The 15840-nt window shown below is 32.3% G+C and overlaps 1 protein-coding gene across 1 annotated transcript in view; it reads left to right on the forward strand.

Annotated features, from left to right (window-relative positions):
- LOC129222240 (methylcrotonoyl-CoA carboxylase beta chain, mitochondrial-like) overlaps positions 1-15840 on the forward strand; it is a 68130-nt gene that overhangs the window by 16372 nt on the left and 35918 nt on the right. Inside the window, exons 5-8 of the mRNA XM_054856720.1 lie at positions 1652-1779; positions 4587-4699; positions 7380-7493; positions 15505-15569. Coding sequence (XP_054712695.1) covers positions 1652-1779; positions 4587-4699; positions 7380-7493; positions 15505-15569 — 420 coding nt within the window. The remainder of the gene's footprint in view (positions 1-1651; positions 1780-4586; positions 4700-7379; positions 7494-15504; positions 15570-15840) is intronic.

Genomic DNA, 15840 nt, shown 5'->3' on the forward strand with positions numbered 1-15840 from the left:
ATCATGGAATTTCCTTGTGAAAACCGTGCAGCCACACCACTTCGCATGAGCCTCTCATATTGGACGTACCATTGATACACTGGACACACAAGTATGAAATATTTAGCCTATATGAGGAAATGTCTTTTTTAGTCAAAATTAACCATGGTTCTCTATCAGTTTTTTATTTTTTTATAAGGCCGGAAAATACTTCATGAATTTCTAAGTCATCATCCAAATAACAAAAAATGCTTTTTCTAGTCTCAGAATGTGTGGAGTTTCATCAAATAGTTACTGAGAACCAGTGCATTTTTTTAATGAACATTGATTACCGACTTACCTAAATTGAATTCACCCATTTTCTATCATTCTGCTCAAAAAATTTGGGGGTGCAACCGCCCCCTCTTGACCCCCCTATTTGCCGCCCCGCGTAGACGCCCTCAAAAAGTGTGTGCAAGTTCAAAATGCAATTAAGTATTGAACAGCATTATGCAATCAAACTTTGTGTTTGCTTTGGAAAATCGGGTGCATCAATGCTGGAAATGATTCAGCAAGCTTACGGCAGGGATAGCTTATCGCAAGCTTATGTTTTTAGAGGTTAGGAGAGCGTGGTGGACGAGCCCTGTGCTGGTCGCCTGCCAACATCAAGAACCGCAGAAAACGAACAACGTGTGCTACATTTGCTGAACACGGACCGGCATTTTAGTGTTTGCATGCTCGTAGAACAGCTGGGAATGAATAAAATGGTTGAGCACAAAATCATCAGTGATGATTTTGGGATGAGGAAGGTTTGCGCCAAACTTGTGCTTTGTGATTGCCGAGCGCTTGACAAAAAATGGCATCATAACAATTCCACAGCCTCCCTACAGCCCTGACCTTGCCCCAGCAGACTTTTTCCTCTTCCCCGAAGTAAAAACCGCCCTCACGGGACCCTAGATGATGTAAAAAAGGGCTTGCACGCATTCCCTGAAGGATGTTTCAGTTGGTGACTTCCAGAGAGCGGGCAAAGCGTGGAAACGTAGCCTGCAAAAGTGTGTTGATGCTCAAGGAGCATATTTTGAAGACTACTAAAATTTTGTCGCGATATCTCTAATAAATTATTTTTTGTGGACCTATTCTCATTACTTAAAAAACACACGTATTATGTTGCTGAGGTATATCTAGTTATAAAAGTATATGTGGCATGATTTAATATTAGTACTATTTAAAAATTTAATGGGGACTATTTTAGATACTATTTTTCTTGTTTGGCAACTATTTTGCAGAATATTTTTCACTTAAACGGCTACTAAAACAACTATTTTTAGGACCATAACACATTGGCAGCCCCATGATATTTATTTTAAAGCCTTTTATTTGATGTATGACCTTTTTTAAAAATTTATGTAGTGTCTTATTTTCTTAATTGTGGAAAATTATTACTTCAGCAGTTTTATAGGCATTTTTCAATAGTTTACTAAAAGCAGCTATAGCAGTGAGGTAAATAGATTCAAAAGGTTGTATTTGGAATTGTGCTGAACTATGTATGGGTTAATGAATGTTTTCAATTATGAATAACTAACATGTTTTTTAAGGAGTTTTTTCAAAACTTATAAAGTGTTCATAAAGTATTTTTCATATATTTTTCAATTCTTATAAATGTATTTATTAATAATTTTTGCTTGCATTACAGAGTTGAATGCATGGTTGTAGCTAATGATGCTACTGTCAAAGGAGGAACCTATTACCCTTTAACAGTGAAAAAGCATTTGCGTGCCCAAGAAATTGCTGAAGAAAATAATCTTCCATGCATATATTTAGGTCAGGAATACAAATTTTTTGTACCAATTTATGTAAGTTTTCTGTAGGTAATTTTTAGCACCTTTTGCATGGAATTTATATTTAAGATTTATTAAAAGTATATTTTTTTTTATCAAGGATCTGTCAGTTCAGTTTCTAAAATAACTTTTAATTCTAAAGATGTACTTATTGGTTAAATAAAAATGGAATTTTAAGTCATCCTTCAAGCTGTACTGTTTATTTCATGAATTTTATTTAACTTTATGTAGAATGTCATTTTATTATTTTTACTTTAACATAAACTAAGGAGGAATAAAGATATTGGTTGGTTCAAAAGTTTATAAAATCCTTCCTTTCTATTACCTAAAGCCCCTCTCTCAGTTTTGTAATTCAATTGAACTCTAAATACCTTTAGAAAAATTGCATGAAGTAATCATAAGACAGATAGAAAAATTTAGATCAATGTCATATTAAGTAACTTGCGCAATTTCTATAAGGCATGCTGAAAATTTGCGAATGATTTTTATAGTTTTAAATTTCATGAATGGAGTCAAAATACAAGACAGTTCAACTGTTGGAACTGTTTAAGAAATGTCATAGGATTCTTTGTTGTGTGAACTCTCACATGTAGCAATCACACAGCAAGAGATCTGGTGTGCTGGGAGATCGTTTTGCATGATTGTCGTTTCTCACGAGGATTTTATGCGATTTCATTTGATTTCTACTTGTACGAATTCGTAAAGGATCATGTATGTGTGCTTTCACTATGAAGTGACCTACCCAACCTACAAAACAGGATTATGGCAGCTGTTGCATCTATTCCGTACAAACACTAAACAACATGTGGGAAGAATTGAACTATCGGCTCTTTGTGAACTGTTACTGCGTGATAAAAACGCTCACATTGAGCACTTCTAATCTTGTACATATAACTTTGAGTAACTCTTTCATTTTATGTGTTTTATACCTGCCAAAGCTATGGTTTTTCCCAGGAGCTTTCCCTTTTTTAAAATTGTCTCCAGTTTCTCCCTTAAGTATAATTTTCTTTCGCTTTTTAAAATTTAAATGATTAAAAATAAAACTGCTGCAAACACTCTAGAAATTTAACTTGTCAAAAAGTGATAAATTCCCCCAAATTAGAGAATTTTCTTTCCATTATTTTTTAATCTGTGAAAAAGAAAAAATTATCATGCCAGTTATTATTAATATTGTTCACCATGGCCAGATTAAAATAAATTACTGAAATTATTTTATTCATCAAAAGGTTATTTTTACTTTCCTTTTTCATCCTTCTTATAAAATAATACAATATTTTTGCATCTGTGCTCGGAATTGAATTTTTTTTTCTTTTGTATTTTCAATTATTATTAAGCTTTGTTAAAAAAATAGAGTGAATAAAATGTTTGTTTATTTTCAGTAAACCACAAATTAGAAATGTTTAAACAAAATTCTTTAATCATTTTGAGTGTGAGTTTTTAAATGTCCAGAAGTTAAATGCTAAACCGAATAAAATGTGATTTAAAAAACTTTACTCAAAATATTTTCCATGTAAAATCTCACTTTTTTTATTTTTCTCCTGTTTTTTGATGTAAAACTCGATTGTTTTTCCCATTTTTTTTAAAAGTAAAATCTACTGTTTTTGTTTTGTCAAAAAAAAAAAAAAAAAGGCAGGTATGATATTTTGTCAGACATCACACTATTAGAAGTTTTCTTTCTTGCTTTCTATTTCTCCTCAGTCTTGCCCTTTGTTTTCTTGTCTTTCTTTTTGCAATAGTTTTTTTGTTTGCTTATGAGATAATGCTTGTATTCAAGCTTTGTGACACACTTCAACAATTTTAGAGTAATATCTTTCACCAATCTCACTTACAGTGTTGATTTAACAAAGCATGTCTCAGGTACTGAAATAACTTCATGGTACCTTTGTAAGTAAAAAAAATTAGACACTCATTTCTTGGGCCGAACCAGAGTTATTCAATTTGTTGAATGCCTGGCTTTTACCATGCAAAGACATATTTGAGAAAATAGTTAAAATTACCTAATCAATCAGTTTTAACTGAAGACAGGAACTATAAAATACATTTTGTTTTTTGTAGTTTCTATATAGATTAACATTTTCTACATAGATAATTCATTTTTTCTTCAAATGGAGGCTTGGTTGAGAGTGTTCTTAATCATTCCTCATCTTTGTAGAACAGAAAACAAAATTTTCTGCATCTGATGGAATTTGTTTAAAATTTCCAACTTACATAGAACACAAATTCTGACCTTTTTTTAGTCGATTTTAAATACAATTCTCAGCCTTTATTCTCCTGATTGGTAACAATTTCATTCATGGCTGACAAGGAAGGAAAGCTATATGATTTAAAATTTTTATCTGTTGTCAGTTTTTATTTGTTAAAAAAACAAATTACTTGTAATTCATTTTAGCATATTAAAAATGCTTTATAAAAATTTTCAACTTTCTCTCTTGTTTCTGCTTTTGCAAGTAGCAGATTTTAGTCATTGTGATTATCTTTCCTTTCCCGCATTTCCTATGTCATCTAGGAAAAACATAAATATATTTAAATTTTATATGTGTTCTGACTTGCAAAATTCATTTTAATACGAAGTCGGCAATCAGGGTCTAAATTTAAAATAATTAATCTTAGATCTCGTATCTTGATTCATTCAATTGTTTTGTGTCGGAAGCTTGCAACACATGTGAAATATTTGTCATTGTGTATGCAGCCAAAGAGAGAAAAACGTTGAGCATCACTGTCTTAATTTTGTCTCTCAAGACAAAATTTGTTATTCAGTAGTATTTTTATTATTATTGTTTTTTTATATAGTGGACTCTGGCGGAGCCAATTTACCTCGTCAAGCTGATGTTTTCCCGGATATTACTCATTTTGGTAGAATATTTTACAATCAAGCAGTCATGTCTTCAAAGTGTGTACCACAAGTGAGTTGATTCTTTCATTCATTTTGCGTTACGTTATTTTACTATCTTTCTAAAAGGCCTTCTGTTTTATGATTTGAAAAGATTTGTTCAAAATTATTTCAATAGTGAGCAAAAGAAGGAAAAAACTCATAGTTTTTGTTTAAGGACAGAGGCTGTGAAAAATAAATATTTGAAGTAATAGTAATTACAAATTCTATAAAAGTAGATGCAAAATTTTGTGAAACAAGTAATCCAACTCTGCCAAATAGCAAATAATGACCTATCACTAATTGCCTAGTAGAAGAAACGATTGACTTGAGATAAAACAAACTAGCAACACTACCGGTAAGAATATTGGCACAGTAAAGTTGAGCTATTTCAACGCCTGTAATTATTCCATTATCTGGATAACTAACTGAAATTATAAAGGAAATGTTCTTTGAATAGTAAATGTGTTTTTAACTATTTGATTTATTCCCAGTGTGATAGCAACCTTCTTCGGTGTTTTTAGTCTTCTGAAGTTTTTAAGAATTGTTGTTACTTTCTTCTATATCTAATATATAGAAGAAAGTATTGGATTCGTGCAAATTTTCGAATTTCGAATTTTGACGGATTCGAACGTTTTGAAGTGTGCCGAGTCCATTTCGACTATTTTTGGAAAATGTCTGTCTGTGTGTGTGTATGTGTGTGTGTATGTCGGTGTGTGTGTCACGTCTGTGTGTGAACAGTTTTTTGTGACCGCTGTACAGCAAAAACTACCGCATGAAATCGAACGAAATTTGGTACACATATGTGCCCATATGTGAACTTGTGCACATTGGTTTTTGGCGCGAATTCCTCCAGGGGGTGGGGGTAGAGCAATCAGATGTTTTTGAGTTACGCGTGCTTGCTATTCCTCAGGAAGTAACTGGCGGAATCAAACAAAATTTGGTCCATATGTTGCCATTAACAGGAACAGGTGCTGATTCAATTTTGGTGTCAATAACTCAAACGGGGGTTGAGCTATAGAACGTTTTTTGTCGTCAATTGTAACTGTTGTATCTCAAGAAATAATGAACGGAATGAAAGAAAAATTGATCGGCAAGTAGTCCTTAGTAGGGATAAGAGCTGATTTCATTTTGGCGTCAACAGCTAAAAAGGGGGGTAGCGCAATCGCCGTTCTTTTTTTCCATTGTGAGTGCCTTATCTCAAGAAGTAATGCTACGTTCTGGTTGAAATTTGGAATATATGTGAATCCATATGTAAACAGGCTTTGGTTCAATTTTGACGCCAATCGCTCCAAGAGGTGTTGATTTTTTCTTTGAATAAAAATAGCTTTATTAATGCAACAATAAGAAAGATAAATCGTAATAGATTGTCGTCTGCGTATTTCTCGTGATTTTAATTGTATGGAAATGATCGGAAATATTATCTCAATGATTTAAAATTTTTAACTGTTGCCATCTTATGTTTGTTAACAAATAAAATATTTGTAATTAATTCAAGCATGGCTTTTAAAATAACTTTCAATTTTCGCTCTTTGCTTTGCTTTTGCAATAATTCAGACATTGGGATGGTTGTCAAGTTTTTGCATGTGTGATTTTGTTTTTGTTGGGAATGTTGCTTCCTTGTCAAGCATGGGGAGGAATCAGAAAAAAAAAAAAATATAGAAGAAAGTTTCGTGATGGCCACAACATACTAGTTTTCTAATATTTTTTCTGAAAAATATTGTTATTATTATACATTTTTTTTTTTACAACCCAGCGAGTGTTACAATCTGCTTCTTTCTTTACAATTTTTAGTTCTACTTAAAAGTGCTCTTATAACTTTTCGTACTGTATTTTTTTTCCTTCCTCTCAAAAACGATTTGTATTTTTTGTGTAAAGAATATAATTTTATTCAAAGAGGTAAGATGAGCTGTCAACTCTTAGGATGTAGTCATAAGAAATTTGTGTCAGTTTATGGACCCTTCACAAAACTTATCTGAATTAAAATGTACTTTTTGCAATTTTAACGAAGTAGCTAGAAATCTAAAATCCCTGATACTTTACTATTGATTTAAATTTTGAAATTAAAAAAAAATATTTGATTTTTCTTGCAAATATTTTTTTTTCAAAATAATTGGCCAACTCAAAATTTTGTGAAAAATTCTGTATAGCTCCCTTTTCCCAAACATGTTAAAAAAATTCATAACTATTGCAGGGTACAAGCTGAATTCTGGTCTTGAACTTTTTAACATTTGTGATATTTTGAGGCTCCTTAAACAAAACACAAATAAGTTTGTGTATAAGGAAAGAATTTGTCTAAGTAAGAGACTTAATACTGTTTACCCAATAAAAAAAAATTGAGGAAAATTAATTTTCAACATTGTTAACACTAGAACGACTGACATTTTCTGTATACCTAGAAAGACTGAAGGGACCAGTGTGGCCCCTAACCATTTTTGGGGTGAATTATTTTAAAAATTCTTCTTGAGTGTGTCCACATGCCCAATGCACCTTCTTTCATGACTAAATAAAAACTTAGTATGCAATTATTTGTACTGTTTCTCTCTATACTGGCCAAAAGCTTGGATCAGTTTTTCTTTGAAAGAGCAATGGCTACCATTAACTTAAAAGCTTTAATGTTTTTATGTCCTGCATTACTTGCATAACTTAATTCTTTTTGCATAAATAAAAATTTGCTATATCTCTGAAATTTTTGTTTCATTTTTACTTTCCAGATTGCTGTTGTAATGGGCAGCTGTACTGCTGGTGGAGCTTATGTACCGGCTATGGCAGATGAAAGTGTGATTGTGAAAGAACAAGGGACAATATTTTTAGGAGGACCACCTTTGGTATTATGGCAATTTTTGATGATTCTAAAGTGTATTTGAAAGTATAATTAGATATTTAAGTTTTGTGTTACAACCGAAAAACAGAATACTTTACGATGTTCTGCAATGTAAAATCATTTGACCAAAATTGTTCTGCAATCACTTCAAGTGTTGTACGCGAAAAAAACGTGAAATTTTCCACAAATTGGGTGCTAAAAATCAAAATCGTTTCAAATAAGAGTTTTTTTTTTTAATAAACTGGACTGTTGCTATTTATTTCTGTGGCAATGGGATATTTCCGGAAATGTCACAGCTTTCAACCAAATGACTAATTAAAGAGCACTGAACTTGGAAAACTAGTTGATCATAATAACTATAAAATCAAAAAAACTTTAACTAGGTGTCAAACCTAAACCGATTGAGATTCGCCAAAAATAGTTTATATGCTTTGTCAAACCACATTTTTTTTTGGTTAATTTTACATGGCATAAAGGAGCAATCAGAATAATGTTACTAAATAAATAAACTACTAAAATAATAAATGAGTCAAGTTTGGGTTGCATATAATAAAGCACTTCAAAACTTTCTAAATAAATGAAATTTTTTCTGGATGCAAATGGATTGAAATCTTAAACGACACGCAATTTACGGTGATGGAGGTGTTTCAATATTGGCATGTTTCTAAAACATACATGTATGGCGGAAATTGCAGTGGATGAACATTGATTGGGAAAGTCCTACAAAGGACTTATCGAATTCAACATCATGAGCTTTTCGTCAAATTATAGTAATTTGTGAGAATTTTGGATTTTCTCTTAATTTTAAAAAACCTGCAGAATTTCTGCAAAATTCTATCTTGAGTTGAAAGGAAGATATTTGTAGAAAAGCTGCAGTTTTTACAGATTTTGCACCGCAGTTTTTGCAGATTTTCGGCACCTCGGTTTCTGTAGGTTTTCTGCACTGCAGTTTCTGCAGATTTTCGTCACTGCAGTTTTCGCAGATTTTCTGCACCGCGGTTTCTGCAGATTTTCTGCACCGCAGTTTCTGCTGTTTCTGTGCAGAAATGTCCCTGAAATTTACAGAATTTCTGCAGAAAATTTGTCAGTTTTCCTCTCACATTTGAACAGAATTGTTCTGCAGCTCTGGCATCTGTCCTGTGACGTACGTTGCAAATTTAGTAGTATTCTGCTTTGGGGATGCTAAGCTACAAAATACCAGCATTTTTTTGGAAAATCAAACTGTGCATAACTTTTGGTGTGTCATAAAAAAATATAAGAAAAAAATTATATATTGAAATCAAGGTATTAATAATAATGTAAAGTGGGATAATTTTCATGATCAGTGACATAGCTACAGTGTTTGCCGCCCGGGACGGTTCCCCAATTTGCCGCCCTTTCCTTCTGAAATAGATACATGCTAAATTTACGTAAAAAATGGAAAATTTAAGCAGTTTTTTGTAAAGTAAAGGGAAAGGGCGGGTTAGGTTTGCTTCAGATTTTTTTCAAAACTAAAAGTCTATTTTAGTGTATCTTTGTTGACATTAAAGGATCGGTGGACACTGCAAGAAAATGTTTGAAAATCAAAGTTTTAGGCTAGTTTGAGGCAGCTTAAGCTACTTTGTGAAGAGGTTAAGAAAATTGGGAATGGTAGGATACTCAAATCGAAAATTTTCAGCTGGTATCTGGGTGATATACTGGAATGGTAAAGGTTTGGCTTATTTCTTTGAAAATTGTTCAGCACCAAAATCTCAAAAATGCAATTCTGGGCTATCTTTGAAAACTTTGAATGGTTCCCTAACACCTAATAGCACCAAAAATGTTACAAAGCCAGCGGCTCTCTCATGGAAAATTTCTGCAATTGACGCCCGACTTTCGGCTTTGTTTGATATTGATAATGTTCGGAGCAAAAGGGTACAAAGGGAGGATTGCCTCCCAAAATCTTTCTTCAATCTGAAGTTCATTTTAGGCTATCTTAAAGAGGGAAGAATTAGCGAGCTCTCCCACATACAAAAATTTCTATGAGTGAAATTTTGGGCTATAAATGGGGATGTTGGGAAATGGTCTGAGGGGTTTGTATTTCCTTCCTTGGAAATTTTTCAAAATTTAAGTTTCCAAAATGTTGTTTTAATCATTGGAGATGTTAGATGAGAAGGGGAGTGGGGGGGGGGGGGTTAAAGTATCTTTCTCGGAAGAGTTCCGAAATTGAAGTTCAAAAAACGTCTTTTAAGCTATCTTTGATCACGTTAGGAGATGAAGCATAGTCAAGGTTTAAATGCTGTTTTCAAAAACTTCGGTTTTAAAAACGTGGTTTTAGGCTATATGTTGAGTCTTTAGAAGAGAGGGTAGGAGATTTCTCAAGGAAAGTTTCCAGAATTAAAGTCCTAAATATGTCCTTTTTGACTGTGTTTGCTACGTTAGTGCAAAAGACAAGACTCGGGGGTTCTGCCTAGAAAATTTTAAACATTGAGGTCTAAAAATTTATTTCCTAGCTATCTTTGGTGATATCAGAAAAAGAGATGAAAGATTCAAGAGCTCTCCCTCTTAAAAACATTCTTTCATGCGGTTAGACTACAGAGTGGAGGTAGGAGGGGTTCCAAACCGGAATTATTTGAAACTGAATACGCTAAAATCAATTCTAGACTAAGCTTGGCCAAGTTGAGGGACCAAACCAAATGCTGAATGAAATTCGCTTACCTTCCATAAGAAATGTGGTCTAAAGTTGTCAGATAGATTTTCTACTCTCAAAAGAGAGAAAACAGAAATCCTTTTTACTTCTTTTGAAATAGAGAACTCTTGTAATGAATCAGAAATCAAAGTAAACCATGAAACATATGAAGCCACCCCTGTGATAAGCAATAAATTGTTTCATTTACCATTTTCAGGGTTCGTACGCCCTTGAAAAACCTTGAAAAGTGCTTGAAAAAAAAAAGTTCATTTTCAAGTGCTTGAAAACCTTGAAAAAGTTTTAAAACCTTGAAAAAGTTTCTTAGTGCTTAAATTCTCTCAAAAATTAACGAATTGTGCTTAGAAGTTTTAAAAAAGTATTTCACCAATGCAATTTTCTGAACATGTATTCAGTATGCAACATCGCGAAAAATTGCTTCCGTGTTTGGGATTTCAATCCTTTTGCATCTTGTAAATATTTTGATGTTTTTTACAACCGAAAGATATTTTGACATATGGTACCTTAGATTAGTTTATTTTTTGTTTAATTTCATTAATTAACAAAGAAATTAATTTGGGAACCATGACAACATTGAACTTACTCGGGTTTCACGGAAAATTGCTCTTGTGTTTGAAATTTCAATCTTTTTGCATCCTGCAAATATTTAAATATTTTGGCTAATCAAATGTTAGTTTCGCATATGCTACCTTAGATTAATATATTTTTTGTTTAATTTTAATAAAAATCAAATAAATTTATTTCATGGGAAACATGCCACGTCGAACGAACTAAGACTTTGCGAAAAATTGCTTTTCGTGTTTGAAATTTCAATCTTTTTGCATCTTGCAAATATTTAAATATATTCACTAATCAGATGTTATTTTCATATTTGCTACCGTAGATTAGCATATTTTATGTTTAATTTCAGTAAAATATAAGTTTATTTTATGGGAAACATGACAACATTAAACTTAATTCGCAAAAATTTGCTTCCCTTGTTTGAGATTTCAATCCTTTTGCATTTTGTGAATATTTTTATATTTTTGGCAATTAGTTGTTATTTTGACACTGCTACATCAGATTTGCTCATTTTATGTTTTATTTTAATAACTAAAGAGTTAAAGAATTTATTACCTTGGTCTTGTTTAATTATTTGCTTATTTATTTTTGCAATTTTGAATGATTATCTTTACCTAATTTTTGGTCATAATAGATTTTTTTTTTAAAAATTTAAATTTCAGCAGTTGAGCACCTAACAAATTAACTTAAAGTTTGTATTTTAAATATAAAGTTGATTTATATAATTTTATTTATAAGTACATCATTTTTTTATGTCTGCTAAAATAAATAAGGTGTATAACAGGGGTGGTTGTGTTATGATTATTCACTTGAAATCCAGTAGTGTTCGTTTTTATGCTTTTACCTTCCTATATCTCCAATTTTCCCCTTTTCCTCAAATGTTCAAAATTACTACTTTATTAAGGTTGTGGGTGCTTGGAGCTTACTGAAAGAGGCTTTAATCAGCAAAGGGGTAGATAGTTTAAGGAGGGTCATTCATCTTCATTTGGATCTAATAAATTGACCAGTACCAGCCTAGCTAGGCCCAGTGCCTGTTGCTGGTTATCAACAGGCAGTGGGCATTGGGCATGGTATTTCTATACAGAATATTTCGACTTAATAAACTATTTTATGAATTGTATGCATAGCAAAAATTATTTTTGTACGTATGTAGATTCAAGTAATAGGGGTTTTAGTTTTAAAAATTATTCCCCCCCCCCTCGCCCCATTTTGCTTTTTGAAACTTTCAGGTAATTTTTTATGAACTCACAAATCACCTGAATATTATTGCCTTTCTAAATTTAAATTCTAATTTCAACAATAACCCATTTTTTTCCCAAAATAAAACTACTTTTGTCATAATATATGTCAACTTCTTGTGAATCTTTTCAATTTCGAAATATGGCTCTATAAATCTGAACTTGCACATTTATTGTCTATTGCAAGTTAATCAATGAAAGCTGAATAGGCTCAAGTTTGCATTCAGAGTATTTATCACTGCTTAAGCTGCTTTTGTATATTTTGAGGTGTAGAGACTGGACTGTGGACTTTCATAAACTTTTCTTACTTCCTAATTTTTAAATTTACTTGAGGACAGTTGAAATGCCTTATTGGCTGAACAGCTAATAAATACATACGAATAATTGATTTGCATACTTATAAATGATTTGCAAACCTAATATTATTAGAACCTAATAGTGCAAACTGAAATAACTTTCTGGGTAGTGTTTTTGTCCTAACTGCACTTATATTGTAATAAACCACTGTATAGATATTGGAAATAAATGTTGAAATCGGGGGGGGGGGGGAGTAACTTCAAAAACTCCTCTCTGGCAATGCCATTGAACTTGGGTATTTTAGTTTCTTCCCATAAAAGTTAAAAGCACTTATGAAAGTTTTTTTTTTAAAGTATTAATTTGCTGATTCTAGAAAATATACAAACCTCTGACTGCTGCAACCTTTAAAAAACCCCAAAATTAAACCTCTTGGTATCTGCTTCTCTTTATGACCAAACTTTTCAAAATTTTCAGAAAAACTTTCAACGCAGTAGATCTTTCATCAAATCGTCTCTCGTTGTAGAAAAAGCAATTTTGTTTTCCTATACTTTTTATATTATTGCCTTATTTCTATGTGTTTGTAGTAAATGAAATCTGCATACTATATTTTTAGTACAAATTTATGATATTGCCTTGAAAACAACATTTTTTACCTTGAAAAGTACTTGAAAAGTGCTTGAATTTTTTTCTGCCTAAAGGGTATGAACCCTGATTTTTTACATCCACCTCCCTTTCTTACTCTTGTCAACCTTTTCTTGAAGTTAGAAGAAAAGTTTTTGTTTCACTAGGAGGTTTTTAAGAAACTATCTTAAAATCTAGTGTTAACTCTTTCTTTTAATGAAAATTGCAAAACTTCATTGTTTTTTTCCTCCTGGAGTTAACTTCTACGATCTTAAAAAAAACATTGGTCCTCTGCTTTCCCCTCAGAAAAAAAAAAAAAAAAAAAAAAAAACAAGGAATAGCACTGATAGGCTATCAAGAAAGACTTTTGAAAGTTAAAGAAAGCATAAGGTATTGTATAAAACTAATTTTTATCTGGTAGCGACACAAAATTCTTACAATTCTTTTTGCCTGCAGTAACAGTTTAAAACCATAATTTCCTTATTTGAAAAATACATTTATATTTTTTCCACATCAAAAGGGTTAATTTGCCGCCCCTCAAAAAGTGCCACCCGGGGCCAGCCGCACCCTCCGCCCCACCCAAGCTACGACTCTGATCATAATTATGTCAAATAATTAGCAAATGCATTCTTCATTATAATTCAGTACGTAAACTAATTGTTGCCATAAATGAAAAATAAAACAAAGATGATTAAGGCGAGAACATTTATTAAATGCTTGATGTAAACAATAATTTCATTCAAGTAATCAACATACAGAGATCAATTATTATATTTTAAATATCAATTTGGGCCATTTCCAATTATTATTGTATAAAACATAATGCTGAGATCAATTTTTGCATTTTCTGCTTGTGTGACCAGTGGCGTAGCTACACTTTAGCCGCCCAGGGCGGTTCTTCAATTTGCCGTCCTTTTGATGGGAAATAGTTAATACATTAAAAAGTCAAAAGTATTTTAATAAAGAAGAAAATAAACTTTTTTTTCCTTCTTATTTTTCTTGCAGAAGAAAAAAAAAATTCAGAACCCCACCGAAAAATTCCAAAAATTCAGTCAAAATTTGGAAATTTAAAGCAAATTTAGTAACAGGGCTTGTAGTTTTAGGCTTGGAGCTCCCTCCAGTTTTTTTTTTTTTCAAAATTAAAATCAGTTTTATGCTTTCTTTGACGAAGTTAGGGGATCGGGACTTTTCAAGGAATTTTTCCGAAATTGAAGTGTTAAAAAAGCAATTTCAGGCTATCTTTGGGTACATGAAGATATTGGGGAAGGTTGGGAGGCACTGTCTGGTAAACTTTTTAACTAAACTGAAAAACACATAAATGTAGGCTGTTAGTGGTGTAAAGACCTTCCAACTCCAACAAAGACTGGATTTTCATCCCGAAATGTTTTCGAACTTGAAATAAATTTTACGCTATTTTTCTTATGACATTAAAGAGAAGAAGGAATGTTTGGGAGCTCTGACAATTTTCTGATGCCGAAGTTTCAAAAACCCAGTTGTAGGCTATCTTTGACGGCATATGTTCCAAATGTTTCCAAAAATGTTGGGAAGTCAGATGGTTCGGAAGGGGGTTTCCCACCCGAAATCTGATTTGAAACGGTTGCTCATTTTAAGCACTTCATCACTGAGAAAAAAAAAGGCTTTGTGATCTACCCTCAGAAATTTCTAAAAACGAAATCTGGAGCCAATTATGATGACCTTAAGTGATTTCGTGTGCATTCGGGGTCCATACCTTAGAATTTATCTGAAATTTAAGTTTAAAAAACCCAACTTTAAGCTATTTTTAGAGACATTGGATGCAATTGAGATTTTAAAGTTCAAATATGATGTCCTAAATGCACATTTTAGACTATCTTTAATCACGTTACAGGAAGGGTCAGGGGATGACAGCCCTCAGGAATTTATTGGTATTGAAGTTTTTAAAACTCAATATTAGGCGTGCAGGGTTATATGAGATGTACAGAGTTTGGGTGGGCAATATCCCTCAGAAATGTTTCAAGACTCAAGAACTAAAACTGCCCTTTTTTTTGCCTCCAGTAATAGATCAAAAGCATGATTTCTTTATTGGGAAAACGCGTTAAATTTTTTCGCATCAAAAGTGTGAAATTGTCGCCCTCCAAAAAGTTCCGCCCGGGGCGAACCGCCTCCCTTCGCCCCTCCGTAGCTATGCCACTGTGTGTGACACTTATGATCAATAATTTAAACATTCTTTGTATTTAATATGAATCATGTTTCTTACCTTCTCAGTGCATATGTAATAAATACCTTCTAAAAATTATTTATCTCTCGTGCCAATACTTGCTTTAAATATAATAAACACGCGGAAATACATTGCACTCGCTACAAGCCCCCTCCCCCCCAGAAAAATAACTTTAAAAATGGAAATGAGATAGAAACTTGAAATCTTGGTTGTTGAAAATGGCAAAATGAGTTCTACTCTCTTTAATAAAGTAATTGCTTTCTTGAATTTCAGGAAGAATACTTATCTCCTAATGAATATTTTTAAACCAGCATAAATGTTTCTAGTGTAATTATTCTCTTTGAACCTACTAAGTTTCTTTGTTTTTATTGAAATATTTTGAATTTTGCAGTTTATTGCTTGCATATTAAATGTAACAAATTTCATAATTATTAAGGTAAAGGCTGCTACTGGTGAAGAAATAAGTGCCGAAAACTTAGGAGGTGCTGATTTACATTGCAGGTAGTTTATAAAAAGTGTTTCAACTTACATATTTAATGCTGAAAAGACTTGAGTGTAAAATATAATAATAATGTTGTGCTCATGTGTAATTTACTTTTTGCATTTTAAAAGTGCCATTAGAAATGTAGCAGTTTGAAAAATATGTTCAGTTGAGGTCCCTGAATCCTTAAACGTTTTTCTTCCCAAAAGTTTTTTAAAAATGATTTTGGTCCAAGAACTGGATTCTTGAGTTATAAATTTACACTGCTGAATTTTTTCTCAGCAAATTTTT

This window comes from Uloborus diversus, chromosome 5, assembly GCF_026930045.1.
Source record: "Uloborus diversus isolate 005 chromosome 5, Udiv.v.3.1, whole genome shotgun sequence".
Classification (NCBI taxonomy): domain Eukaryota; kingdom Metazoa; phylum Arthropoda; class Arachnida; order Araneae; family Uloboridae; genus Uloborus; species Uloborus diversus.